The sequence below is a fragment of the Fonsecaea monophora genome (genome assembly GCF_001642475.1).
Source record: "Fonsecaea monophora strain CBS 269.37 chromosome Unknown Scaff26, whole genome shotgun sequence".
In the NCBI taxonomy this organism is placed as follows: Eukaryota; Fungi; Ascomycota; class Eurotiomycetes; order Chaetothyriales; family Herpotrichiellaceae; genus Fonsecaea; species Fonsecaea monophora.
This window is the reverse complement of record NW_019173957.1, coordinates 198,737-226,307: the sequence shown is the minus strand read 5'-3', so window position 1 is coordinate 226,307 and position 27,571 is coordinate 198,737. Positions and strand designations below refer to the sequence as shown.

Below are 27,571 nucleotides of genomic sequence, written 5' to 3'. Positions count from 1 at the left end.
TGCCTCCTCCTATGTGGGGGACCCTGAGTGATTATCAACCATTTCAACCGTGAAGCCAACTGCTGGGGGGCTCAGATACCAAGGGTAAACTCCACGCCCACGTCAATGTCCCGTGCCATCTTAACAATCTTGGAGAGGTCTACCACCTTCTCTGCTGCTCCTTGCAGGTCGATGATGGAGAAGATCTTGAGGCCCGAGTTGTTGACCTGTGAGACAGTGGATTAGTTGTGGTGCCACATAAGGAACATCCTCGAGAGAACTTACCAATTCAGCCGCTTCCTTCATGTTGGTACCCTGCAAACGACAAACAATGGGTAACCTCAAGTTCATTTGTTGTACAACATGAATCAAGCCTGACGCGATAGCATCACACCGGACAATACCACCAAAGATGTTGACAAAAATGGCTGTCACCTTCGGGTCGTTTGTAATCAGTTCAAAGGCCGATCGGATGGCTTCTGGTGTGGCACCACCGCCGACATCCAAGAAGTTGGCAGGCGAACCGCCGTTGATCTTGATGATGTCCATGGTCGCCATCGCCAGCCCAGCGCCATTGACAAGACACCCAATGTCGCCATCCAATTTGATAAAGTTCAGACCGTGCCTGCGACTCTGTAAGCAAATGCGTTATGTTGGGGGGCGGATGACGTACTCTGCAGCCTTCACCTCATCGGGGTCCTCTTGCGAAGTATCTCTCCAGCTGAAGACCTCCTTCTGTCTGAACTCGGCGTTGTCATCAAAGCCCAATTTGGCGTCCATGGCCAACACTTGATGGTCACTGGTCTCGCTGAGCGGGTTGATTTCAATCTGGGTGGCATCCTTCTCCATAAACACCTTGTACAGTCTTTGGATTGTGTTCTTTGCATCTTCAATGCACTGTTCACTGAACCCGAGCTCGGTCGCAATATTTCGTGCGATTTCGTCTGTCACGCCCTTGTTGATATCGATAGGTGTTGTGATGATGGCATCGGGAGTCTCTTTGGCCACAGTTTCAATGTCCATGCCACCTTGGGACGACGCAACAATGACGGGCGATTGAGTGGACCTGTCCATGAGGATAGCGAGGTAGAATTCCCGGCGGGCAAACTTCCGTTCACAAATGTAGACCGAGTTGCAGATGCGACCGCGGGCACCTGTCTGCTTCGTGATGAGCTTGTGCCCAATCATTTGACTGGCGAACATCTTTGCTTCCGTAGGTCTGCTTCTCTGTCAGCCAGCTCTCCAGACTTTTTCCCAGCGGTGACTGCTAGAGGTGAACATACGAATAAATCACCCGCACGCCACCTTTGAGGCCATTGTCAAAGGTGCCTTTGCCTCGACCTCCAGCGAGGACTTGGGCCTTGATCACCATATCATCTCCCTCTATGATAACTACGTCAGAGTATGTTCATGCTTTCCCAAACGCCGATTGTCTGCGCATACCGATCTTCTTTGCAATCGCTTCAGCTTCATCCGCTGTTCGAGCAACTTCTCCTTTGGGAACTCCGACGCCATAGGATCTGAGAAGGTCGGCAGCTCGGTATTCGTGGATGCTTAGATGTCTCAGCTGTTGTTGTTGTTGGATTGAGCTCCGCACCGGGGTATCCTGCCACGCCGCGTTAGAAGAAAAGGTGGAAAAGCCAATTGAAGCATTGCAACACTTACTCTGACGGCCTTCAAGGCTAGGCCCAAGTTACGGCGACCCAGTCTATACATGTTGCCCACAAGACTAGGAAAGAGTGACTTGGGTATTGGGGGACGCAGCAAGAAATGGATCAGATACAGCGTTGACAGATGCTCGGCAGCTTCGCAATCAGGGTTTCGGAGCTGATTGGTGGCTTGGGAGCATTTCTTGCCGAGCACCGCCACAGGAGCGCCGCAGATCGCCACAGAGCAAGTCTACCCGACAAGGTCTTGGCGCTGCGACTCCCTCCATGAATTTCTGGCCTCGATATATGATCCTTCTATAAGGCCACTGGCTATAAAAGACCGCAGTTTAATGTCGACTGGTTTTCCAACATCGACCGAGCTTACAACGTTACTCTTTCACTTCCCTATCGCAGGGCACGTTGGATGAAGTTCTGCGCGTGATGAAACGCAAGGAACCAATAAACCGTCATGATGCTGGTCAACCCGTGCAGATGCCTTTACTTACTCGACCCAGCCAAAAGCCTGCAGCATGCGGGGCAGACTGACACATCTAGGCACCCAGCCACAGTCCTCATACGAGTAGACCCCTTCAGCCTCTTAATCTTTCACCCTACAGACAACGCTTTGTCTAGAGTCAAAACGACGCTTTCGATATGGCCTCTGAACCGCAATCCATGACCAATGATCAGTGAAGCGCACTAGTCCCTGCTAATTATACTGCTCCAAGAGGGCAAGCTGTGGAACTTAAACAACTTTTGCGGCAGAGCAAAGTTCCTATAACAACCCTCCTGGCCTACTCTGCCGTCTCTTATGCGCTTTCATCTGGGTCTACAGATATCTTGGAAACTCTCCTGAGCTGTGGCCGGGATATAAATGAGCCAGAGAGCTCAAGAGAACCACCCCATCTTGAGTGAGTGGCGATGGCGCGAGGCTGTCCCTTTCTAATTTTGTGGGATTTAGAAAGGCTGCTCGAGCTAACAACGAGCACATCGTTCGATGGATTCTGGATCACGGCGCAGATCCCAACAGGGCCTGTGTGCTCCCTGATACGCCTCTCTCGCGCGCCGCTCAGCATGCGTCGCTTAAAATCGTTCAGCTTCCCTTCGAACATGGCGCCTTAGCCAAGGAAGGCCACCCCGTGAATTTTGCCTGTCTTCGGGACGACCAAGACATTGACATCCTAAAAGTACTTGTCGACCAAGGTGCTTCCGTGGAGAAACGTCTTTACGAAGATGATCCGGATCCTGGTTGGGCTTCGATATTTAGAACAATGTCACTGATGAATGCGTGTGCGAAGAGGGACATTCCCGCCATCAAGTTACTTCTCCAAAACGGGGCAGACCCGGACAAGACAAGGCTCAACGGACCCAGTGCGCTGAGTGAAGCGAAGCCAGGGCAGGATCAAGATATAGTTGATCTTTTGTCGAGATCCAGCCGGTAGGCAATCACTTGGTCGCATTGGAAGGAGGAATTATACGTCTTTGTGTTTACACACCGGAGCTGATACAGTTAGGATATCTTGGGAATGACCTTCTCACCTCAAGAGGCGTCACTTCTTGAAAAGGCCATACGGCAGAACGACCTCGAGTGGCCATGCTTGCTACGAAGATTCGGACCCATTCCGAGTTGGTTTGATGGTCACCATTCGGAAGATTCCGAACTCCAAGACTCGACCGGGAGTTTTCCCATCAGGGACCACATGGATCCTTTTCTGAGCAAAGTTAACAGATCCTGCGGAAAGGTCTAAGGGTCTTTGGGTGCACGCCGTCTTTGCTGTCTGTATTTGTCCTACGGAGAGGGTAATCAGCTCGGCTGCTCTCTCGACATGTGCTTCAATTTGCTGTTCTTGCTTTATCCTTTCGAGCCAAACAGCATCGCGTCAGTATCAAGGGGGCATGGTACCACGACCGTCTCTCCTGCTCCATGTAACATGACAGATCAATAACCTCCCCCAGGAGTAGCTTGAATGTTATTTAGCTAGTACCTTGCCTCCTTGCTATCTATATACATTGCATCACATAATATCTCTTCTTCCTCTTCCCATTTCCCATCTTTGCGTACTCAATCCCCCCTCTACGACTTACTAGCAAGCTCGACCTCCCTCTCCACCGCATCCGCCATGTCCCCCAACGTAACAAACTTCCAATCATAGACCTCGCGGTCGCGGTTCCCCATGGTCCCCCGCCTCTCGATCCAGACTGACTTGATCCCCACCTCCCTTGCCGGGTGGTGGTCGTGAAACTGGCTCTGCGCCGTTTGTAGGACTTGGTGCTTCTCGACGCCAAACTCGGCCTTGACGGCCTCGAGCATGTACTCGAAGTTGCGGAGGTCGGGCTTATAGGAGCCGACGTCCTGGGCCGTGATGATCTTGTCGAAGCGCACGCCGCCCAACGGCCCCGCGTTGGTCGCCGCGAAGCTCGCCCGGTCCACGTTCGACAGCACCACCAGCTTGTAGTGCCGCGACAGGCGGCGGAGCGCGTCGACCGTATCCGGAAAGGCGGGCCACGCGCCCACGCTCTGTCCGAACGCTTCGCATTCTTGGGCCGATGGCGCCGTTGCGGCAGTGTCTTCTCCCGAAGAGACTCGCGCCGCGAATTGCGGGTACACGGCCGCCACGAGCTGCGCGTACGGCATCTCGGGCGTCTTGAGCTGCTGCTCCTTCTCCAGCTCGTGGTACAGCGCCAGCGTCTGGTCGCGCGTGAGTTTGTGAGGCTCGCTCAGCGGTTTCAGGCCCTCGACGATGCCCGTTTCCCAGTCGATCAGGGTCCCGTAGACGTCGAAGCACAGGAGGCGGAAATCGGTCAGTTTGGCCATTGTGGGTGTTGGTGGTGAGTGGCGGCGTCGGTAGTAAGAGAACCCTCTGTAGCGAGGGGGACTATGCGTGCGTGGTCGGTGGTTCAAAGCGGGTTGAGAACGAGGTTATGGAAAAAGGTGGTAAGAGTCCGAGGGTTCGTAGACTGTCATTATGTTGTGCTGTCATGCACCTTTCATCATCGGGCTCCGTCGCGCCCTTGCGATGATCTGCGATTTCCCCGACGAGGCGGAGAACACCCAACAACCAACAGCCAATGCTGATTTCTCCGCTGCCCCTGAAGTCTCGAGCCTCGAATCTAGCCACGCAGGCCAACGCCTTTCATTGACATGCTGATTGTGCGGTTATCGGCGGACTGGCTAGGAATACGTCTTCCCGTGTAATATACGTGAGATCATATGCTATACTTTATTGCGTGTGTATGATGGCTAAAGCAAGAGAACCACCCATTTGGGCTTTGCAATACTACATCAGCGAGGTATCTGATCATCTGTTGAGTTATCAACCAGCTCTTTTATACGCCCTGCGTCGCGGCGAGTATATTGATAAATCTTCTTCTATGCCCATCCGCAGTCCCCTTGTATGCTATCGCCCTCGACAATCTTACTCGGCGTTCGATTTCGATTGAAAGAGGCGGAGCATCGCTCAGATCCTCTAATGCGCTTCCACCAGGTGTCTTTTCAGGAGAATCTGTCTTTGGTTATAGTCCGTCCAGAAAAATGGCTCCAACAACAATCAATCGCAAGCTGAGCTCCTCCAGTGCTGGAACTCACTTCTTTGCCTCTGATCCGATAATATTGGGCCTAATCCCAACTCCATCAGGGCTAGCACCTTTTTCCCTTTGCCTAAGAATAGTGACATCATGCTCCCTCCCCTTTTGCAAAGGTTTCGGGAGAAGACGTCGAAATTCAAGGGGCTGCCGTGCTGCCTCTGCCTCCGTATATGCATGGACATTCTTATGCCGTGCAGGTAGGTAGGTCGGTGTCTATAATGTCTCTTTGAGACTAATCAGTCGCGTTTCATGAGCTGAGGTTCTTGCTTACATCTGTAAAAGGTGTAATCTGGAGTCTCCTGAGGATAGCTCTTTGCTTGACCTTCTGAATTCATGTCGTATAATCCATAAAGACAGAGATATAATCACTATACACGGGCCGAAAATGTTTTAGGTCAATGTGGACGATAAGGTGAGACCCTGGTATCACTCCGCGACAGGTCACTCCACATTATTGTGACCCATATAGAGCAATTTGAAGATACACCAAACTCACGCGGCGACGAGTGCTTGGCAATGATGTCTGGCGTCGTCGTATGGCTGTAGATTTCTCGGATCCGGCCTCAGATAAAATTCTGGGTCAACACTCGAAGGCGAGAAGGCTCCGACCGTTGCTCCGTGCCAGAACGTAAAAACACACGGTGAAGGTCAGGTAACCCCGTCACCCGAGCTCTGAGACTCGCTAGGTGTCGTGGCTAGGTCACAGGAGCCGACTGTCCTGGACGCGCCCAGAACAGTCCTGAGGGCGCAGAGAGATCGTGTCCCCCACAGCGCGTCAAGTTGGCTGGCCATATGACATGCTTGACGAAGAAAGCGTTAAGAAAGTATCGAGACAACCCCTTCTTCAGGTATGGCCACATGTCACTGTAGCTTCAGCGTCGCGAAGCATCTCTCAGGGACTTCGCCGTTCCTGTCAAAGCAACGACCGTGGATATACCTCATTGCGGCAGGGTCGTTTCGTCGCTGACTCCTCCCATCCAACCATCATACAGGAACTCGTCAAAGATTGGCCATTGAAAATCTTGGAACACCGTATCGGGAGACCACCCGATCCCCATCATCATGTTGACCGAGTCCGCATTGGGAGAGCTCCAGAAGACTGTTCTGGCAGCTGTTGTTGTTTTTTCATCTTCCACGTTGGTCAGTTTCACAGGTACCACAGCGCAGTAACCGATGCCCAACATACCTTCTACGCCCTCCCACGGGTTTGGCTGTCCTCCAAACTCCTGTCTCCACAACCAGAAACAATCAAACGTCACGCTCACTCCGAGCCTGTTTCGACAACGGAGCCAGAGGCTGTCAGGAGTGCCATCAGGCTGTTTGATCACCATCTTACTCGTCCACAACTGTGATAGGATCATCGTGGCCCGTGCCGATATGTCATCCGACCTAACACTTTGTTTCTTGTTCAGATTGATGGCTGAGAAGTAACACCTTTGTCCACGCCTCAAGTCTAGCGCTTCGCGGACGTATGATTTTCCAATGCGAAGGATTATAAAAGCCGCGAGATTCCAGTTCATGTTGACATTCGTCGAGCCATACTCTGCCATTGCTTGCTCCTGATCCAGTTCTGTAGCGAGCTCAATAACGGCACACGAAGTGCTGTATAGGTTAATGAGGTGGCTTTGCCCGATGGCTGATGATGGAGCAATCAAGTGGCAGGCTGACACCTGTAGCTCGGCGATCAGTAGCATGAGTTGATCTAGACCATCTTAGCCAGGGGTCAGAAATACAGTGAAGATGTCATATACCATGTTTAGTGGGACATTCTGCGCTCAAAGTACCCAGCTTTGCCAGACAAGCATTAATGGTCGGTCCGAGCGTCATGTTACGCTCATCTGGCTTTCTTGACAGGGCATCCCGATCGATTTGCACAATAGCCTCGCTTAACATATGATTCAGTTTCCTTTGGAACCGTACCGTGGGAGTCAATGAAGCCAATGGATCTTCCTTGTAACCTTCGTGACTATAAGTGTCTGTAAATACCAGGGGCGGAAGACCTCGTGAGTTGTTGATTCTTAGACACCTCATTAGTCTCGCCTGAAAACCTGCTTTCTTTCTTTTTTTCTCACCTCTGACAGGTATACAGACACATCGACCACAACCTGGTCCTGAAACTTCTCTGTTGACCATCGTATTTGAGCGGCACCCGCGTAAAATCCTGGACAGAACCATATACATGAAGGCCAACGTTTGTTGCAAGCTGTATCATTGCACCTGCTAATTGTGGGGTTATGTCTTTCTGCAGAGTGTCGATCGGCATCTGCCAGGTGCAGAGAAGTACAAGAGCTTGGATAGTCGGCAGTACTCTCTCACACGAGAAAATTGCGGTCTTTGCCAAGTCCAAAACCTTGGGAGCAAGAAGAAGGATCAAGGTCGGATCCTTCGAATACCTTCGTGACCCAATCGCGACGATGGTCCAGAACAGAAATGGAGAAGCTCCGTAGCAGTCATTAGGCTGGAGTTTCTGGTCGAAGATTGGGAGATGGGGTAAGTTCTTCTCGAAAAACCTAGGTGTCTAGTAAGTGGGCGGACGTACTGATGGCGAATTTGAGCACATTACTCACAATGCAAAGCATTCGTCGATGTCTTGCGCATCAACGCTGACGTCTTGAATGATCTGTGGCCGGGTGCTCGAGGTTTGGGTGTTGGAATGTGGGATGTCGCCATTACTTAAATCTGGCGCTGAAGGGGCGGAAATGTTGGTTGAAGCATCCACTGAATGAGGGCTGAAGCCCACTAGCTGCGGAGTTGTATAGGCTTCCGCCAACGTTGGTACCGCTTGCAGACCTCGAACATTTCCGACAGCGCTTGGATTGTCGACAGATTGAGACTGATTCCCAAGGTCAGACGTGGCAGTTCCAACTTGTTTCTTCAGCCGATCGAGCTCGGCTTGCAGTTCGGTCTTCCTGTTCAAGGAAATCAACACCAATCATTTAGCCATGGGTCGGCAGACACACGTGCGCCGTTTCACCCGTTTAAACGTCTTGGAGACGACACAATTCAATTTAAACCGATTGCACCGTGAGCATGGCTGAGAATAGTCTTTGGACGCATCGCATCGAAGCTAACTGCAGGTTACTCGGAGATGGCACATGGGACATAGGGTTGTCGAGTGCGCGAACCTTTTGCTGCCTACATTCCGTACAGGCTGTGACTCTTGTGCCCGTTACCTTCGGCGAAGCACTGCTCATGGTGTGAAGGTCAATCTCATGTAAGATGGTAGCTGAAGAGGGCTGATGACGGTCAGGACATCTGCTGCTCCACCTACAATGAAGCCAAGCAAAGCCTAAGCTTCGGCGATAGGTGAATAGCACAGACCATCAGAGACATGAATATGGGACATGGGCCAAAGCATTATTGCTTGGAAACTCGTTCAATGGCGCGCCACCGCAGTACATCAAAGGTCTCGGCTATAACATCGTGAAGGCAGAGACAGCGTCGGAGATAAATTGCTCCGAACCAAGGTAAAAGAGCTCCAGTCACGTGAAATTACACGTGATTGCGGCTCATTGAACAATTCTCCCGATTTGAACCTCGCCGTCTTGCTTGATCCTTGTTTCAATTGACCATCTCGTTGCAGGTGGCCGCACCCAAGTTGACCGGCCTCTCCCCCCCTCAAACCTACCTCTGATGCGTATTGGTCGGGGCCACCGTGACTACAGGGACATCACCCTCAAAGTACAAGTTCGGGGTATCCTGCGACGTACACAAAACTCGACGCATTACGGAAATCCTTATATTTCACTCCACGATCAAATCCAGCTGCAGGATGCCATCTTCAAGCAAGCGTCGCGACTGGATAGTCTGCACAAGAGTACAAAGTCTTGGCGGAACTACTGTGAGATAGATCCGACGAGGGGGACAAGCAGAGAACTAATGAGCGGGTAGACAGGCTGAAATCTGCGAACCATGGCTTCACGGTAGCGATCAAAGATAACATTGTCACCGCAACTCTACCTACAACATGTGCCTCCAGAGTTCTCAAAGGGTTCTGTGGCCCGGAAGATGCTACCGTCACAAAGTTACTTGAAAAGGCGGGAATGGTTCTGGTTGCAAAGACTAATATGGACGAGTTTGGGATGGGTTCGCACTCTACGCATTCGGCATACGGCCCCGTGGTAAATGGCGGCTCGGTAAAATCCGACCATCTGTCGGTTGGTGGAAGCTCTGGTGGAAGTGCACTTGCTGTGGCCAAGAATCTGGCTCATATTGCAATTGGGACCGATACTGGAGGTTCCGTCAGACTCCCTGCAGCCTATATGAGCCTTGTCGGATTCAAACCGTCCTACGGGATGATATCCCGCACAGGGGTAATCCCCTATGCAAACTCCTTGGATACTGTGGGCATTCTCGCCAAATCCGTCGTTGACATACGATTGACATTCGGTTAGTTGATCTCTGCAAATTGGCTTCCTCATACTTACAGGTACAGATATGCTGCAGAGGCCAGACGTCTCGGATCCCACGTGCCTCGATCAGTCATCTCGAGAGCGAGTCAGAGCTTCCAAGCACAAGCGAAGACGGGTTATTCTTACGTCCAAGCTGTTCGTCACCAGAGTTCCCTTTTCAAAGCGCTTGCTAGAAGCACAAGGTCTGGCGCCTCTGGCTTCCAGACGAAGAAACCTTGCCGTCACGGCGTCTCAAAAACACCACACTCGAAGAATAGGAGTTCCACTTGAGTACAACATCGAGGAGATGCATCCCCTTGTCCGTTGGGCATGGATGGCAACATTGAGCCATCTACAACACGTGTACAAGTTTGAGATTGTACCCATTTCCCTCCCATCTACAAAGCATGCACTTTCAGCTTACTACATTCTGGCTCCAGCTGAAGCGTCTTCCAACCTCGCGAAATATGACGGTGTCCGATATGGTCGAAAGCGCACTGCGCCCGCAGATGGAGGTGGAGATGACAACCCGCTTTATTCTACTTACAGATATGATAATTTCGGGCCCGAGGTTCGAAGACGAATTCTGTTGGGAACTTATTCCTTGAGCGCTGGAGCAATGGACAACTATTTCATCCAGGCCCAGAAGATCCGCCGCTTGGTGCAACAGGATTTTGACGCAGTTTTCAGAATGCCAAATCCCCTCCGGAACGGCACCGAAGCAAATCCTCACGGCGTGGACATGATTATTGTGCCTACTGCGCCGAGTCCCCCACCTTACATCGAAAGCTTGAAGTCTTCGAGACCGGTGGAACGATACATGAACGACATTTTCACGGTGCCAGCAAGTCTAGCGGGTCTTCCTGCGATATCAGTCCCGGCGCCAGCACACCCTGATCATCCTTGGGATCCAGAAGTGGCTGTCGGCATGCAGGTCATTGGGCAATATGGTGACGACTTTTCTGTCATCTACTTTGCACAGAACTTTCTGTCGAATTTTCATCCAAAAGACATGAGACGCACGGTTGAAACCAAGATCTTGAGCTAGCACACGTGTCGTGGTTGGTATGGTCTTCAAATGATGGTATAACCATGTACCAAGCCGATGCATCTTCATTTGAGTGTATGGAGCACATCTCAGCCTTGCCCAGCACGAGCCGATTCCGATCCGTCTTTGAGCGTGTTGCCAGAAAGATCCGCAAGGGTTCACGTCTATCATGGTAAGGTCAAACCTACTGCCTCCAGTGATGGACCCGCACCTCGGCATAAAGGTGTCTTCCAGGGCAATCGGCATATCGAGGCAGACTGGGCGTGTCATCATGACATCCCGATCATTCTCGCTGGGCCAATCCCAGTTTATTACGAGCTAACGAGCCACATGAGGGGCCCGCTCTGACTCGAACCCATCGCTCCAGAAGATACAATCCATGGCAAGCGACGCACTCAGGGCTACTCAATGCCCCTTGGTAGCTACGTCAGTATATGTGCATTATTCTGGCAGGATTGGAAGGAACCAAAGTATTGGTGTAGATGTAAGATAGGGTGTTACGCCCAGGCGATGCTCTCTTAGAGACGATACCATGTACACATAGCTATGCATGTTATGAATAGAGCTCCTCGGAGTAGTGAGTACCAATGCATCATATTTATCTACGCCGTCACGCTCGAGTACAACGCTTGTAACCACGATACATGGGTCTCCAGATCTCCAGAGACCAATGCGATCCATCGCATGATCGTGCGCATCGATCTCAACGGGCATGGTCAGCCCAACGAGTAGAGGGGCATACGGATCGAGAACTCGCCCCTGGATGGTGAGGCGAGATCCATTCTTTCGTTCTATGGCTCGTATCGTATCTCGTGTAAAAAAAAAAGCCTGCACTGTGCTTATCCATCGTGCGTTTGGAAGGAGCTCACGATCATCACATCAATCAACCCGTCATGTCCATAGTGTCGTCGCCGTCGTCCCTCTTCTCTCGCGCGTCGACCTGCATCTCTCCACCACCTTGCCCATCCGCAGACGATCGGTTCCTCCCGGCCAACAACTCGCGTCTGACCTCAGGCCCAATATCTTTGTGGCCTCGAACCAACAGCAGGTCCAGGAGCGCTTCTCGTTGATCCTCGGTGATTTCGTTCCGGTATGTCTGCGCAAAGATCAAGAGGCTCTGGTGCCACAGGACGGGCAGTTTGGCTTCTTTGGAACCCAGGACCTCGTGGTCCGGATCCTGCTCCTTGGAGGCGCGGAAGCGGAGGAAATGGAACACGAGGCCGTCCACGACTTTGTACGGCAGCGCGTATTTCTTCGCCAGCAAGACGCGGATGAAGATGTTGGCAGCGCCGGCGGCCTCGCTGTTCACGTTTGCCGTCTGTTCCGCCGAGATCTCGCAGAGCCGCAGGAGGGCCGCGGCGGAATGGAGCACGGGGATCTTGATCTTGGCCAGCACCGACGAGATGATGTGCGCCTCGCGGAGCGTGCAGCTCGATTGGACCAGCGGGAACAAAAACCCCTTAAAGAAGGCCGAGGGCCGGTAAAAGGCGGCTTTGAGGGCGTTGTAGAGATGGACATTGAGTTTCTTGGTCTCTTGGATATCCTCCCTCACGCGGTCCAGCAGGACAGTTTCGCAAAAGTGCTGGCCTGTGGCCGCTGGGGCAGAGATGAAGATCTTGGTCGCGCGGTAGACAGCGTGTGGTGTCCAATTCTCAGGTCTTGTGATGGACAAGAGCTCTGGCCACTGAGGCAGCGTCGGGAGGACTTTGAACGGCTTGGGAAGAGGTCCGGACTTATAGCGGGTCAGGAGCTGCCCGACCTTGGTAAATGTCTCGACGACTTTCATGGGAATTTCCACGGCATCTTCCATAGGGCCACCGCCCACGAGCAGCTGTGGTTGATCGGCGGAGCGGGATGCTTCGAATGCCTCCTTCTCCGCGATACGTTGCAGGATCAAGTCTGCAAGATTTGTCGTTTGACCTGTGCCTTCTTCGTCTTCTTCCTCCGCACCCCCACTGACTCTCTGTTGCTGGCCCCTATGTCTGCCGTCGGTCGAAAGTGCGTCGCTGGTGGTGAGGTTTGCAATTGACGGGGCAAAGTCGGCCAATTCTTCACCATCTTGAAGAAACCTTTTGTAAACAGCCATCTCTTCTGGGTCCATGTCATCCTCGGGGGCCGCCGCATCGTCATCCTCTGGTATCCATTCCTCTTCATCATCGAGCCGCGAGTCTCCTTCCACACCTTCATTCTCGTCTTGGTCGTCTACCGCAAACCTCGAATCGAAGCCGAATGCTCCATTTGTCGGGGATGTGAATCTTGCTCTGGTTGCCCGTCCTTCTGCTGCATCTTCCTCGACAAGATCTTGAGCTATAGCCAAGATTTTCCGTGAGGATCGAGAGTCGATATAGCCATCTCCTTGTGCGTTTTCATCCGATCTCGATTTTCTCTTTCCAGTGATTGATTTGGTCCGCAGTCTGCCCCCAGAGGCAGTGATGTCGTCTTCGAGAGGTGCATGTCGGCGGGCAGTCGCTGCTTTGGACATTGTGTAGTACTGTGTCACGGAAGGCCCGGGAGAAGGGTGTGTATTGGTGAGGTTGGAATGTGATCGCAGACAAAAGTAGTTGGGCATAAACCTGGGATTTCAAAAATTATTTTGATGATGCCGCCGATCGTGCGGAGAGGGAATTTTACGCGGGGCACTGCTTAGTCATATTCGCTAAGACCTGCATTTCCGAGAACTCCCAGATATCCAGGCGAGCAAGCACCTTCTCTACGCTTGGTGGCAGAACCCACCAGCTGCCTTTTGGGCCAGAATGCTGGATTGTTAGGTTACAGAAGGTGGCCATAGCACTCCAGCCGTTGGAAAAGTTGTCTGTACTCGGTACAGAACCTTAACTCACTCTATGCCCGCGAAAGCTCACCACAAGCTCGCGGGAATTCATTTGCAACCATTTCGCATCGGTATGATGGTTTCCAGCTTGCTATGCGATATTTCATGGGACGATCATGGATATCTCTAGACCGCAAAGAGAAAACTGTTTTTGCCAAACGTTGTCGATGCCCTGGCACTCTCCGTCAGTCTAGATCAACCGACGAAACCCTCACGCCTCTTGAAGAAGCGGATTCAGAATATCTCAGACCTTTCTGAATATATACAGGATGCTAATGCAGTCAAGCAGCAACGCACGTTTCTATCTGTACTTTGCTAGGTCCGCTACACGTTCTCGTACTCACATTTGACAGCATCATACCACAAGAATACTCTTGGGGTCGTCTTCGCTTCACCTATGCAGCTTTTCAGAAGCTTATGTGCTCGCTGGAGATCTTCCACCCGTTCTTAGACATCGTGTGCGCCTTCGGTGTCAAGAGTAGCGATGACGAGCGTCTGATTCACGGGTTTCGATCTGATGCGTTGAGGGAAGGTTGTGTAAATCGACCACACAGTAAGCCTCTATTCTGCTGAGTTCTCCATTCTTTTAACCTGTACCATGTTCTGATGGGTTCAGAATCTGTTACAATATCCTGTACATTCAAAAGCGTAACCGTGAGCTTCGAGACCCTTGGTCCTTGAGACAAATGGTGGTGAAGCGTTATACCTTGATCTACCGAATCCCTCCATTCCGGGTCGTCACAGAGCATGCTCGCGGTGTTGTAAATCAGGATGTCGACCACAGGGTGCACACCTTGACCACGCAAGTCGCCGAGCCAGTCGTGGACCTGGGGCCAATTGGCCCGAAAGGCGATCGTCTCGCCGTCTTCAGTTGTGACCTTTCGTGATTCTTGGAAATCTTGCAGTGACCGCTGGCAGCGAACAGTCAGCATCTCCGCGAACGCACACCCCAGTGAGAACACGTCAGATTTGGTGCCGCGAGCCTGGGGATGGTCTGGCCGAATTTCGGGAGCGCGGTAAACCGATACCCCCAGACAGAAAAGCTTGCGTTTCCCTCCAGATCGTCTGGAACGTCGTCTTTTGGGATGCCGGAATCAGCCAAATAGATATGGCTATCCTTGACCAAGATGTTTGAAGGCTTGATGTCTTTGTGTTTGTTGTTTAACCGGTGTGCAAAGGCTCGCGCGTGCATCAAGCAGCCAGGCCACGGCAGCATTTGCATCAAGACGACTTGAGGATAACCCTGACTTATACAGTGTTCCAGTCAATAACGGAGATCCATATCGCAGGCCGGCTTCATGAAGATACTGTGGGCTTTGTCGCTTCGCAGCCAGAACATCGCGGTGGTTATGTGAACGTGGGTTAACTTCTCCATAATACGGAGCTCGTTTTTGATTTCCTCCTTGCGCTGCCGCATAGTTACGCCGCCGACCAGAACGTTGTTTCGGGAAAGTATATTTCCAGTAGATATCTCTTCCACTTCGTTAACTTACCTAAAGGAGCCCCGGCTTAGCCGCAGTAATGTTTTGAATTTAGTATAGTATTTGTGGATTGGAAAGGATGGTCTTAGGTATAGTTCTTGTTCGGCTCACTGCAATGCAGCCTCAAAGGTGGCACGTTTTCCAACGAAGGTCTTCACCAGTTCTTCATAGTTGAGAACAGTCTGCAACGTTCGAAGATCAAAATCAGCAGCTGAAATAAGAGACATGGTGAGCATCCGACGGAGGGCAGCATGTGTTTGCGTAGACATCTCGTTAAGGATAACAGTCAATCCATATACACGCTGAAATTGTCTTGTAACGGCTGCTGGACATTTGAATCATCGGGAAATCGAGGAATGTCCGCAGCCAAGCGTGGAACAGCACGATTGAGTTGCCCCAACAGCTCAATGTTGTCTGTCCATCTTACGTGAACCTTGCTGTAAGCATACTAGGACTGCGTCAGGCCAGCTCATCTTCGCAAGGCATCTGGGATCTTCAGACCTGGCTAACAGCGAAGAGGCCACCATACACCAGCCCAGCCAGATCGTCGTAGTCACCCTAGCCCCTACGTGACTTGATGCTCGAAACGGCGGTGAGAGTTCTGGCCTGACGGGTCGGGCCAGAGGTACATCAAGCACCATCCTCTTAAGGGAACCATGTCCGAATCTCCAATAACAACAAGATCCCACCGATATGTGTAAATGAGCATTGACTTATAGGGAATGACAACCATCAAAAGGGCTGAGGGTGTTTGGACTAACAGTCCTAGATGGGCTCGACAGCAGGTAGCAGCAATTTGAAGAGACCCGGGGATCAAAGGGTGCTCGCTCACCGCCAGCCAATTCTCAAAAACATTTGATGCATACCGTAGGCGAGAGATTCAGGAGTCATGGTTGTACAAGATTCGACAAGATATGGTTGGATTGGCAATAGGACCAAGCCGAGAATATAGCCACAGACCAGTTGGAACGGGCACATGTCAGACGGTGAGTGGGAGGTGATATTGACGATGGCAAAGGTGGAAGAGAAGTGGATTCGCGCACCAGTTCATACCAGTTCGTGGTTGACGTGCAGATAGCTGGAGATCAGAGGCAAAGCGAGGCAATGGGTGGCCCCGGCCAAACTGCAAATCCCAGACGGTGAATGGAGAAAGAATGGGCCAAATGATGCCGGCGTCCGCTGTCAGAAGTTCGGCGACTGTCAATCAAACAATGCCAGACCTGGAGGGGACCAAGCTCGTGGATCTCGCTTTATGCAGGCTTTTGCTTTGTCCTAGATTCATGACCGCCGAGAAGCAGGCTGCCGTGCCTTGTATGGTTTCAGATTCTTACCCGTTGTGAAGGATTCAGAGATGATTGGTGATATCCAAGACCTGGAGAGAAGGAGTTGTGAAGAAAGTCTGTCTGGTTGTTGCCCCTAAGAACATTTTTATCATGGTCTGCAACAGCGGCAGCCAGGCGGCTTAACTAGCCATCACTAACCCTGGACGAGGCTTGGAGGCTTGGAGCTGATTTAGCTATTGGAGGACGGCCAGGCATGCCAGGGTCGTTAGAGGTGCCACCCCCTCGTTGCTTTTAACTAATCCGGTAAACTCCGGGTCACCCTGGGCATTGTCTGGGCTCCTTGTCCCTTGTACCTACAAGTCGGTATACCGATTCTCATCCGGGAATGAGCATGGACATGGACATGGGCCTTAATAATTTGTTAGTTATCAAGACGTGCATTTCTTTCCCTCCAACCAGCTGCCACCATTTGCGGTTCCCTGCACGTTCCACCACCCCCTGCCATCTGCTCATCTTTCATTCTTTGCTCTTTTTACATTTGCATTTTTCGCGCCTGCGCTTGTCACCCTGGTCGATGATTGATGATTGATGATTGACGAAATTGCCGGTTCACAGCTGTTCCCACTGAGCTTCCCCCTTCTTTTTTCTCTGCTCGACAAACTGATCCTCCCTCTGCAAGCCGCCTCGGTCCTCCCGATCCTCCACATTCGAGTCGAACTCGTATTCGTTAGACAACTGGGTTTATGTGGCTGGGGAAGAGGAGGAGGAACAAGGATCATTACCTACATACGAGGTACACACCTACAGTAGAGACATGCTCGGGATATACATCATCTGATGGCGGCATTTCATACACTTACCTGGTTCCATCTCGTCTTCTTCATCTCCTTTTCCTTTGCCCTCTTTAAGCGCCATCCTTCCCATTGCCATCCTTCAGTCGCCTATCGCCTCCTCCCCGACGTTACCGTCGCCGCCATTGTGGCTACGGTTATTGTCCTTCTCACATCCCCGTCCATCTCACCCCCTTGTCACCTGCAAGCATTAGTTGACACAAATCCGGCCCCTCCGTATCCATCAAGGAAATGGAAACCCTCATCAAATCCACATTATTCATCCCTCGTCAGATACTGTCCCGTGCTCTGCATGCAATCCTTTTCTCCTCCTCCATCACCCTCCACCATTGCTCGCCAACCCATTTCCGATCTCTTGGTAAATCCTCTTGAACCTGTGGGCGCTGTCAGTTAACCGGCGCTCCCGCCTCGCCGTGATCGTCCGGTCCCTTAAGAAGCGAATTCGCAATTATCCCCCAAAGCATATCTCACTAATTTCCAAACTCGCTTCTTTTCTTCCCACGTTTCCACTCTCCTTGGGACTTGTCTCCCTCTCTGCGAAACCATTTCAGCATTTGGAAATCAACTGTTCAATAAAGACCCCCTGAACTCTACGTATATAATCACACAAACGCCCACTCACACGCCTCACCCGAGTCCACCCACCTCACAGCTAAATGCGCATTAGCGACGTTTAACTCAAAAAAACCCTTGCACGCCCCCCGCGATCGCATTTTCTTCTGCCGGCAGTCCGCGATACCCCCTAAAGAGCGGTTTTAAACCTCCTCCCTTTTTCAGGGCATCCCTTCTAGAAAACCGCATCGTCCAGTCCCCGAGAGCCGCGATCATCTTTCCACCCATCTCCAACTTTCAAAAACTTTCCCCCTCCAACACGTTGTCCACCTCCTTCACCCTCGACACCACCCTTTGACAGCTAGACATTTCCGATCCGACATCCCAACCAGGTGACGCCAACAACTGTTTATCGACTGGGCAACTCTTTGTGAGACATCCCTGTTCTCCCGAAACCCACCTGCGCCCGGCTACTTGACTGCCAACCTGGAGAGAATCGACCACTACGAGACCCAGCGCCTTCCCACCTCCTTCTGCCATCTCTACCTCCCTCCAATGTGTGGACCACTCCACCCTCGGTGCAAGATATTGATGCCTTGCATGACTTGAAAATAGGACCTCCGTCAACGTCGACGCGCACGGCCTTTTTCTACTCGGTCTCTCGACGCCACGGCAGACTGGTGCTTAAAGAAGCATCATGAGTACCCTTTTTCAACCCGCTCTGAGAAATCCTTTCGGCTCTCCTATCGAACCCTCACAGAGACCTCGATCAATGGCCATCCTGCCCCAAAGCGCCACTAATAATCACCCCTCGCCGAAGTCGATTCAGGAGGACTCGATCATGACCTCTCCGGCTCCTCCGAACATGGGACCCCCAGGGCCGGGAGCAGGTGGAAGTCCCGAGGTGGACCAAGGACAGGGCAACAATATCTCAAATGGCGCCCGGGAGCAGGTCTCTCTTAGTACCAACAGCAGTACCGTCGCAGGGGCTGTCGGAGCCTCTCAGGGGCCCAAGGTGGTGCAGACAGCTTTTATTCACAAGCTATACAGTATGTTGGAGGACAAGTCCATACAACATCTCATCTCCTGGTCCAATACCAATGAGAGTTTTGTCATGTCCCCTTCGAACGAATTTTCAAAAGTTTTGGCCCAATACTTTAAACACACAAACATCTCCTCCTTTGTTCGACAATTGAACATGTACGGATTCCACAAGGTCAGCGATGTCTTCCATACCGGATCTCCCGAGTCGGCTCTGTGGGAGTTCAAGCACGGGAACGGCAACTTTAAAAAGGGCGATTTGATGGGCTTGCGAGAAATCAAAAGGCGCGCTTCCCGACATACTTTGATACACCGCGACTCGTTCTCAAATGCGAAACCCGGTGTCTCTCAACCAGGCACGCCTGCTGATGTTATGCCTGACACAGACCAGCGTCTTGCAAGCCTCGAACAAGCCTTCTACGAAGTTCAATCAAGACTACAGCGGGCCGAAGAAAGTTATGCACTGGTGAACTCGAGGTGTCAAGCATTGACCGAGGGACTGGTCCGATGCCATCAATATCTCCATAATCTGACGGGCGCTGTCCAGACAATGTCCTCCCCCGAATCAGGATTATACACGGATATCGCCAGTATCCAAAAAGAAATTGCGCGACAGCTTGAATATGTACGCGCTTTGGAAATGCCCCAGGAGTCGTTGCAAAACGGCAGACAGTCGTTCTACCCGGGCGGTTCCACCCTAGAACCACCTCTCTCACCTCGGGGACTCAATTATCCAGACAGCCGAAGATCCTCCGTCCAGATCGAGTCCCAGCATGTAGGATTACGTCCTCCCGTCCCGCCGATACCACCTCAGTTTTCTTCTTCCTCGCCACGTCGCTTTGGGTCCATCAGCATTCCCCATGTCTCTCCCGGGTTCAGTCGTCCTGCCCTCCCGCCACAGCCGCCCGCCAGTGTACATCCTTTGGCCTCGGTGGTGACGCCTCCACCGATGAACTTGGCGAGGAGACACACGTCAGCCGATATTCGAGAACACGGTTGGCCGCCTCCTAACGGGAACGGCGGGAACGGATCCCCCTATGCTTCTGGACAATCGTCCGTGCAATGGCAGCCGTCTTCACCGCAGCAGCCACCTCTGGCTGCCGGCGACCAACAAATTCGTGATCAATTGGCTCAATATGAGATTAATGGTCCTAGGAGGAACGCTGCGGTGAACCAGCCGAGCCAGTCCACACCACCACTTCACTCGAACTCCGAGGCACCACCCGCAGGTCTCGGAGTCGAGAACGTACCTTGGCCGTTGGGAGGCAGCAAATTCCCACGGCCGAACTTTGAGCTTCATTCCGCCCCCGCCACGCGGAGAGGAAGTATGGCGACTTTGCATTCGTTGCTAAACCCCGCTGAGACAGCGGAGCAAGAAAATGAGGATGAAGGACCTGGTCACGGCCGAGATGACGACCGGAAACGGAAACGACTGACATGACACAAGAAAATCTTGCCCTTTGCTTTTACTGGACGGGGGTCAATCTTTATCGGAGCTTGGGACGGACCACTGGTCCCGCACAATTGGCGAAAAAACGATGTGTTTACATGACGCTTCTCACGTTGTACATACCGACAGGGAAATTGGATGGTAATTGATCGAAATCGACATTCGACCGTGACTTTGGCAAGTAGTCCGGCTCTAGCGAGACACTTGTGGTGTATATTTTCCGGGGAGGCTTTTTCATCAGCACTGCACATTCCAACAGGGTAGAGACATGGAGCTTGGATAGTATCGAGATCACCGAGAATGGAGCGTGATAAAAATGGTGTGGATATAGAGTCGGTTATCACCCCAGGACTGACTTGCCTGGGAATTCCGATCAGTTCACGGGGATACTTTGGGCAGATCTCTAGAGGCCTTCCAGCGCCGACCCTGTGCAATACGATGGGACCAAGCCAAATATCTGCCTGATCACATGTGTGGGGTGAAAGTTGTTGTCGAAACGATATAGATGAGAAGAAAGTGTCCAAGGCTGTACAAAGCAGACATCATCACGAAGGAGCTCTTGAGTCGCATGATACATTTTGTGCCAGTCGCGGATTACCCTGGCTCGGATTCCGTGACGCCCTTCTTTTTCTTCTTTTTCTTCTTCGCAGCTCGAGAGGCGAGCAGCTCGTCCAGGTAACTGCCGGCTCCGCGTTTCTTGCCTGCCCTGGGCAGCGTTGCCTGGGGATTGCTGGATGAGGTCGCTTGAGGAGTGCTGTCAAACTGGTCATGCGACTCGTTCGGCGCGGATTCAGCAGCGCCAGAAGGTTCGAGTGAATGTCCCGTCTCGGAGGCTGAGGAGGGGTGGATCTGCGACGGAGTAGAGCCAGAGGCTCCGCTCTCGACCGCTGCTGCCGTCACTGCTGCTGCGCGCCCAGCATTGGTTTTTCGCTTCCTCTTGCCCACCACGCCCGAGCGCGATTCTTCCTCGTCCGAATCATCCTCGCCCTTTACCCATCTTGGTGCCCGTATTTGTGTGTTCGGTCGCGCCGTCGAGGCATTATGTGTCTGTGCGCTTCCATTCGTGGCTCGTCCCCGCTGGTGGCCGCGGAGTAATTGCTTTCTCAAGAACGCCGTTGTCGTATTTTGGTCGGAGGAGATCCCATTTGACAGAGAAGATTCCGTGGGAGGGTGATACCCTACACCCCCTGTCTCGGAGTAGACGTCTTTGTTCCGCAAGAACTCTTGTTCGAGATCCTCCTCGGCTTTGTCTTCATCTTCATCTTTGTCTGGCCCGTCACCGACGGCGGTACCGCGGAGCCATGATTTCGCCAGTCGCGCGGCTTCGGCGTGGAAGAGGAGGGCCTTGTTGGTGGCGATGTCGGCATCGGATGCGGCCGCGGCAGTCGTTGGTTTCGCTCTTGACGCTGGTGAACCTGCGCCCGTCGACGGAGCCATTTGAGGCATCGCAGCCTCGAGGACGGAGTAGGTGTGCGGATGAACTGCTCAAATGAATTTATTTGACTTCGTAAAGGATCAAGGAATGTTAGCCGAGACTTTGCGGGGTGGACTAGAACCAAATCCAATTAGATTAACCCCCCACCAGTCCAGCCAGCCAGCCAGCCAGTATTGCCTGCGTTTTGTAACCAATGGCCATGATGTCCCGATCCGAAATGTAAGTCTCTGCAAGGATTTGTGGTGCAGTTGCTGAAAGGGATGCCGAGGAAACAGAATGACATGGGTCTGTCAACGCTGGAGAGCCCGAAGGCCCCTGTAGACACGCCGGCTTGAAGTGTCTGTTGAAATCAGGATTGTTCCTGAAGAAAGACATCCGATCTGCTATTAGGCTGGATCCTATTCTCGTATACGAAGTCGAGTATTATGTACATAACTTGTTTCGGGCTGAATAATTACGTAGGGAGTTGCCATTCCAGAGGCGGGGGAGAAAATTCCCGAACAACCTCAAAAGGTCGAAGGCGGAGAACTGCGATTACCAAGGCGCATGTGGACATGTAGATAGCGCTGTCGATTTCTTTCACATAGCGACGGCGAGCGGCGGCGCAAGGGAAGCCAAGGAGTGATAACATCAAGTCAATCCCGCCGGCTCAACTTCTCCTTTCTCTCTCCCTCCCTTGAGATATTCTCCCCTAGGGTGATAAGACTGGGAAGAGCAGGACCAGAGCCAGAAGAATGTCGACGGTAATTCTCGGCGGAGGCATCATCGGCCTCTCAACCGCGTACTACCTCTCGCTGGCGGCGCGGGCCTCGTCGCCGACGAGAACAATCCACATCGTCGACTCGTCGCCCGCGCTGCTCGCCTCGGCGAGTGGCTTTGCCGGCGGATTCCTCGCGGCCGACTGGTTCAGTCCGTCCGTGGCGGCGCTGGGCGCGCTCTCGTTCCGTCTGCACCGCGAGCTGGCCGAGACGCATGATGGGCCGCGCAGGTGGGGGTACGCGAGGAGCCACACGTATAATTTGAGCGTGGATGACAGCGCGGCGGCGACGAGGAAGGGCAGGAGGGGCGATTGGTTGCGCGACGGGACAAGTCGGGTCGAGGAGGCATCGACGTCGGTGGTGGCAGGGTCTCAGGAGAAAGGCGGTGGCGATGATGCAGGGGGAGGGGGAAGGGGAGAGGACGAGACACTCAACCCGGACGGCTCGCCTGCCGTATGGACCCCCCAGCCCAGCGGGACGCTCGAGACGATTTCGGGCCCGGAAAGCTGCGCGCAGATCGAGCCGCGCGAGCTGTGCGAGTTCCTGCTCGACGAGTGCCAGAAGCGCGGCGTCCAGGTCCACCTCTCGACGTGCGCGACGGGGATCCTCACCGACGACGACGACGGCGCTCTCAGGGGCCTAGTATTAGCGTCCACCAACCCCGATGGAAACACCGAGACCAGAGACCTCGAGTGTCGAGACGTCCTCATCTCGGCGGGCGCGTGGACGCCCAGGGTCTTCGAGACGCTGTTCCCCCAAAGTACGCTGCAAATCCCGATCGAGCCGCTCGCGGGACACAGTCTGGTGGTCAAGTCGCCGCGGTATAAGAGGCCGTTTGTCGACATCGCGAAGCGCAAGGTCGGCGGCGGCACCGACAACTGGCTCTGCTACTCGATCTACAGCACCGCCGGCGTGCACTGGTCGTTCGCGCCCGAAGCGTTCGCGCGGCTTGCCCGCAACGGCGACACGGAGATCTGGGTCGGCGGCCTGAACGACAGCGCCCTCCCGCTGCCGGAGCTGGCCAGCGACGTCAAAGCCCTCGTCGACCCGGAGAGCATCAGGTCGCTGCGCAAGACAACCGTGCAGTTGACGGGGCGTGTGGCGAAGGGGGCCGAGGAAGGCAACGACGACGATCTCGAGACGGTCAGGCAAAGCCTGTGTTTCCGCCCCGTCAGTCAGAGGGGGACCCCTCTCCTGGGCAAGATCCCTGAACACTACCTCGGTCTTCCGCCCTCTGGAAGTGGCGGTGTCTGGATAGCGTCTGGACACGGCCCGTGGGGAATCAGTCTGAGTCTGGGGACCGGGTTGGTCATGAGTGAATTGATTTCAGGGGAGACGCCGAGTGCAGATATAAAATCACTGCTGGTCGCTTAATTACAGACTATACAAGATTATACCCACACTCAGTTCTCTGTCTCAGGCGTCCGTGTGCTGTGCGCAGGTTCCATTCCCAGTCTAACTTTTAGTCGACGGTCAATATTAACTCTCTGGATTCAATTGAGCAGTTCTCTCTGTCTAGCGCCAAATCCCCCACCTTCTTCGGCTGCCAAGTCAAGTGCTGACCGCGAATGGAGGCAACGTCGTAGTTACTGGCACGGCACTGTTTGGACAGACACAGCCTCCGTTCGCGCCGCTGCTGACGCTGGTGAGAGGTGGCACCGTGCAATGTGGACTGGGCGTCCAAGCCTGGGTAGAAATCGTGCTGACTCCAGCGATGGTCTCGGCCTTGACCAGCACTGGGATCACAGCGCCCGTGTTGAGAGAAAAGGTCCGATGTCCGAGAACTCGCAGAATAGAGCCGAGTTCTCCGGAGTGGGAAGTGAACGACAGGTAAGTCGACTTGTCCGTCGAGAAGATGCTGTCGAGCAACGTCTTTGACCGTGCGTCTTGGGCCGAATTGGTCTCGGCGGTGACGCCCGACCAGAGTTGGTCGGTCTCGGGGAAGCCAGGTTCGAACTTGTACGTGGGGAACTGGGAGTGGATATATGTCTTGTTGGAGCGGCGGTCGCAGGTGTGTTCGGAGATGGACTCCCGGAGCAGAGCTTTGATCGTCGGGATGAAGGGTTCGTTTTGTGGTAGTGGGAGGCCCGAGAAGGTCAGATTTGCCGTCGAGAGACATCGGTACAAAGGAGATACATAGTACTTTTGCGGAGTTGGGATCTTCTGCTCCTGGATACGAGACCGCCAGAACCTGTTGGCGACCAGGGCTTGAGAAACTCCATTGTCAGTCAAGTGAGCGTCGGACCACGTCGCTGTCGCATTGCCGTCGAGGAGAGACCAGTAGCAGTTCCACGCGGGAGTGCCGTAGAAGGACTCGGCGGCATTGTGCCAGCCTTCTCCGTGGCGGCCCATGAACAATAGCTTGTATTGCACGTTGGCGGGAGCCGATTTGGTCAGATTGGCAATGACCAGGGCAAATCGTTGCCACTGGGTCAAGGAAGCGGCATCAGAGGGATCGGTGGGATAGCTCTGGTTGATGAGGCCGAAGTTGGTCGCAGTCTAGACAGGAAGTATCATCAGAAGACGAAGAACTTTTCTCTTAACCCCCCGCTTCCATCGGATCGGGTCTGCCTTTCACCACTTACATAGTCAAATGTAGTAGCGTTGGTCGAATTATCGTCCTGCAGGAAGTAGCCTGGGACAGTTGAATACTGGATGTAAGCCGAGACAGCAGTGAAGGCGCTGCTGAGCAGCAAGGATGTCGCAAGACAAACCATGGCGGAAATACCTAGAGATCAGTCTAAAGGATGAAGGGGTACAAAAATGCTGTCCTTTTAGCTCCGACATCTGAGTGATGATGAGCTTACCGCTCGTCCCTTTATATGGCTGTCCTCACAGTCATGTTCCCGTGGTGCCTGGCCGTAGGAGTCACTCTCAAGACTCTCATTGGATGTCATGATCACCAAGGTATCCGGTGCATTAGCCAATGCTACCTCAACGTTGGCGTGGTTGAAATGCAAGGAGCAGGATGGGAAGTAATGTAGGTCTCCAGTGAGCCAATCATATTACTGCTTCAACAGGCGTGCCTGAAGTTGGTCTTTCCAATCCAAATTAGGTCTTTTGAACGTGTTGCGCTCCTTCTGGTCTTGTTGTGGCAGCTTTGACGAGTTGGAGAACCTCGTGCCTCGTCAATCTGGAACTACCTATTATGACAAAGCGTTAGCTGAGATCTCGAGACAAACTACTTCAAATTTCGACCACGTTAGGTCTAGATTGTAGACACTATTGCCCGGGGCGAGGAAGCAAGGGAGCTCGATGCTTGCCGACACTGTGGACAAATGAATGGTGGCCACTGTCTCTAATGAAAAGTCGATATACTCTGGGACGGAAGGAGCGACGAGGATCCGAACAAGATATGCCCTGTTTAATCACATCTTGAATTACCCACCATCATTTGGTTATGGTTCTCACGCGAGTCAACTCACACTGTACCTCGTGCCTAGGCCATGTGTGCAATGGTGTATAAAAGGCTTTCGAAATGAATCTCTGCCACCAGACACAAGGACAGACACAAGGGGTATGAAGCAGTCACCACTCTTGTTGACAGATATTCTGGTGTAAGTTTAGAGAATACCACGACCATGAATGATGTCGACATATTCACAGGACATATTGCAAAACCTAACAAGAGCCATCTCAGCCAGAGAACACCAATAACCAATTCACTCCTCATCAATCGGTCGATCGATCCACTCCCGTCTCCTCAAACCTTGAATACCTATCCCGTCACAGCAACACCATACGTCGCCCTCAGCCGCCCAAGCAAGTGCTCCCCCGCCGTCGTCTGGCCCAACGTTGCCACCGTCGCCGAGCCGCCCCCACGACCGATCTGGGCATCTCGGAACGCGGCTGTGCGCTCCGAGACCGCCAGTGACGGCACGGGGACCAGCACGGTGTCGTCGGCCGGCTGAACAAACACGGCGATGGAGTACCTGTCTGTTCCGAGGGCGGAGGATGTCGCGGCGACGTGCTCGTCTTCTTGCTCGGGTTCGACGAGCACGACGCGGTGCACGGTCGACTTGAGGAGTCCATTGGTCCAGAACTGGAGCAGGTCGCCGATATTGACGACCACGGGGGGGAAGTCCCGGTCGTGGTAACCCGGCGGGGAGACAGGGACACGGGCCCAGGTGCCGTCGTCCCGCAGGATTTCCAGCCCAGGTTGGCCCGGCCGCGTGAATAGCAGGGTGATGCTGCCGTAGTCGCTGTGCGCGCCGGCGCGGATGTCGGCTTCAGCGCGGTAGTCGCTGTTGGGCGGCAGCTGTGGGTAATAGAGCATGCGCACCGTGTATGGTGAGTTTTCGTGTGACCGGACGAACCAGTCCGGGTCGTCATCGATACCCAGCCCCAGCGCGATCAGGCGCAGGATCCGGGTCGCCATGGCGCGACAGCGGGCGTGGAAATCGCGCAGCGCAGCCTCCGCACGGACCTCTGAGAATTGCGAGGGAAGGGGTTGTCGCCACGCGCCGTTCGCCGGGTCCGGCTCCGCCAGGTTGAAGCACTGCTTGAAGTCGCCGCGCGCGTGGCTCTGCGGATCGAGATTCTCGACCTGCATGTCGACGAAGCCGCGGTTCTTTGTGATCTTGCAGGCCGCCTTGTCCGCCGCGCTGGCGCCCTTGAAGAAGCGGCTGCTGATCTCGAAGGCGTTCTGCACCGTCGCGGCGTCGAGGTCGTATTCACCGCCGTCGTTGGTCTGTGACGTCGGCGGTGGCGATCCTGCGATCCACAGAAATCCGTGCTTTGCAGCGGCCTGGACAATCTCTCGCCCCAGCTCCGGTGATTCTTGGGAGATGTCGAACAGCGGCAAATCGATTGACGACGCCGCAGCGGGAGCCGCGCCGTTTGCTACCGACACCGCAGGCATGGCTGTCGCTCCACGCTTGCTCGTTCTCTACGTCAATGGTATGGCAGCGAGGATGGACTCTCTCGTATGTAGTATCCGCTCGAGTAATGGATTCTGTGCTTTATCAGGTCTGAGTGGATCACTGCATCGAGAACAAGTTGTAGTTATCATTATTATTATCATTTAAAGTCAGCGAGCGACGGAAACAAGAAAATACTTTAATTGATGGTTTGACCCACTTTTGAACGCTCGGTGCCGACCGAGCTCCATCGCGTCCTTGGGGGGAAGGGAGTCGCTGTTGTCCGACAGAACCCTCAGAATATGTGTGCGAATCAACTCTTCTCCGATTGGTCAAACTCACAGAGACACAGAGGCAAAGAAGCAGGTAAGGTCAAGAA

The 27,571-nt window shown here is 53.3% G+C and overlaps 11 protein-coding genes across 11 annotated transcripts; 3 read left to right on the top strand and 8 right to left on the bottom strand.

Moving 5' to 3' along the window:
• Nucleotides 1–71: 71 nt before the first annotated feature.
• On the bottom strand, nucleotides 72–1,695 carry AYO21_04593 (hypothetical protein; the record flags this gene model as incomplete). The annotated part of the gene is made up of 6 exons (XM_022654565.1): nucleotides 72–206; nucleotides 265–604; nucleotides 653–1,198; nucleotides 1,263–1,362; nucleotides 1,423–1,585; nucleotides 1,645–1,695. The coding sequence occupies 6 exons, from the start codon at nucleotides 1,693–1,695 to the stop codon at nucleotides 72–74; spliced, it is 1,335 nt and encodes a 444-aa protein (XP_022513165.1).
• Nucleotides 1,696–3,702: 2,007 nt separating this feature from the next.
• AYO21_04592 (haloacid dehalogenase, type II) lies at nucleotides 3,703–4,443 on the bottom strand (the record flags this gene model as incomplete). Its single annotated transcript, XM_022654564.1, has 1 exon — nucleotides 3,703–4,443. One exon carries the CDS (start codon nucleotides 4,441–4,443, stop codon nucleotides 3,703–3,705), a length of 741 nt encoding a protein of 246 aa, XP_022513164.1.
• Nucleotides 4,444–6,151: 1,708 nt separating this feature from the next.
• Nucleotides 6,152–8,407, bottom strand: AYO21_04591 (hypothetical protein; the record flags this gene model as incomplete). The annotated part of the gene is made up of 6 exons (XM_022654563.1): nucleotides 6,152–6,915; nucleotides 6,965–7,230; nucleotides 7,286–7,723; nucleotides 7,781–8,122; nucleotides 8,174–8,258; nucleotides 8,353–8,407. The coding sequence occupies 6 exons, from the start codon at nucleotides 8,405–8,407 to the stop codon at nucleotides 6,152–6,154; spliced, it is 1,950 nt and encodes a 649-aa protein (XP_022513163.1).
• Nucleotides 8,408–8,846: 439 nt separating this feature from the next.
• Nucleotides 8,847–10,652, top strand: AYO21_04590 (hypothetical protein; the record flags this gene model as incomplete). The annotated part of the gene is made up of 3 exons (XM_022654562.1): nucleotides 8,847–9,054; nucleotides 9,105–9,602; nucleotides 9,649–10,652. 3 exons carry the CDS (start codon nucleotides 8,847–8,849, stop codon nucleotides 10,650–10,652), a joined length of 1,710 nt encoding a protein of 569 aa, XP_022513162.1.
• An 883-nt stretch (nucleotides 10,653–11,535) lies between these two features.
• On the bottom strand, nucleotides 11,536–13,134 carry AYO21_04589 (hypothetical protein; the record flags this gene model as incomplete). The annotated part of the gene is made up of 1 exon (XM_022654561.1): nucleotides 11,536–13,134. The coding sequence occupies one exon, from the start codon at nucleotides 13,132–13,134 to the stop codon at nucleotides 11,536–11,538; it is 1,599 nt and encodes a 532-aa protein (XP_022513161.1).
• Nucleotides 13,135–13,929: 795 nt separating this feature from the next.
• On the bottom strand, nucleotides 13,930–15,190 carry AYO21_04588 (hypothetical protein; the record flags this gene model as incomplete). The annotated part of the gene is made up of 4 exons (XM_022654560.1): nucleotides 13,930–13,977; nucleotides 14,199–14,393; nucleotides 14,429–14,729; nucleotides 15,075–15,190. The coding sequence occupies 4 exons, from the start codon at nucleotides 15,188–15,190 to the stop codon at nucleotides 13,930–13,932; spliced, it is 660 nt and encodes a 219-aa protein (XP_022513160.1).
• Nucleotides 15,191–18,346: 3,156 nt separating this feature from the next.
• On the top strand, nucleotides 18,347–20,131 carry AYO21_04587 (hypothetical protein; the record flags this gene model as incomplete). The annotated part of the gene is made up of 1 exon (XM_022654559.1): nucleotides 18,347–20,131. One exon carries the CDS (start codon nucleotides 18,347–18,349, stop codon nucleotides 20,129–20,131), a length of 1,785 nt encoding a protein of 594 aa, XP_022513159.1.
• A 603-nt stretch (nucleotides 20,132–20,734) lies between these two features.
• Nucleotides 20,735–21,586, bottom strand: AYO21_04586 (hypothetical protein; the record flags this gene model as incomplete). Its single annotated transcript, XM_022654558.1, has 1 exon — nucleotides 20,735–21,586. The coding sequence occupies one exon, from the start codon at nucleotides 21,584–21,586 to the stop codon at nucleotides 20,735–20,737; it is 852 nt and encodes a 283-aa protein (XP_022513158.1).
• Nucleotides 21,587–22,309: 723 nt separating this feature from the next.
• On the top strand, nucleotides 22,310–23,707 carry AYO21_04585 (hypothetical protein; the record flags this gene model as incomplete). The annotated part of the gene is made up of 1 exon (XM_022654557.1): nucleotides 22,310–23,707. The coding sequence occupies one exon, from the start codon at nucleotides 22,310–22,312 to the stop codon at nucleotides 23,705–23,707; it is 1,398 nt and encodes a 465-aa protein (XP_022513157.1).
• Nucleotides 23,708–23,884: 177 nt separating this feature from the next.
• Nucleotides 23,885–25,050, bottom strand: AYO21_04584 (hypothetical protein; the record flags this gene model as incomplete). The annotated part of the gene is made up of 2 exons (XM_022654556.1): nucleotides 23,885–24,832; nucleotides 24,919–25,050. 2 exons carry the CDS (start codon nucleotides 25,048–25,050, stop codon nucleotides 23,885–23,887), a joined length of 1,080 nt encoding a protein of 359 aa, XP_022513156.1.
• A 1,001-nt stretch (nucleotides 25,051–26,051) lies between these two features.
• AYO21_04583 (hypothetical protein) lies at nucleotides 26,052–27,194 on the bottom strand (the record flags this gene model as incomplete). Its single annotated transcript, XM_022654555.1, has 1 exon — nucleotides 26,052–27,194. One exon carries the CDS (start codon nucleotides 27,192–27,194, stop codon nucleotides 26,052–26,054), a length of 1,143 nt encoding a protein of 380 aa, XP_022513155.1.
• Between the last annotated feature and the right edge of the window lie 377 nt (nucleotides 27,195–27,571).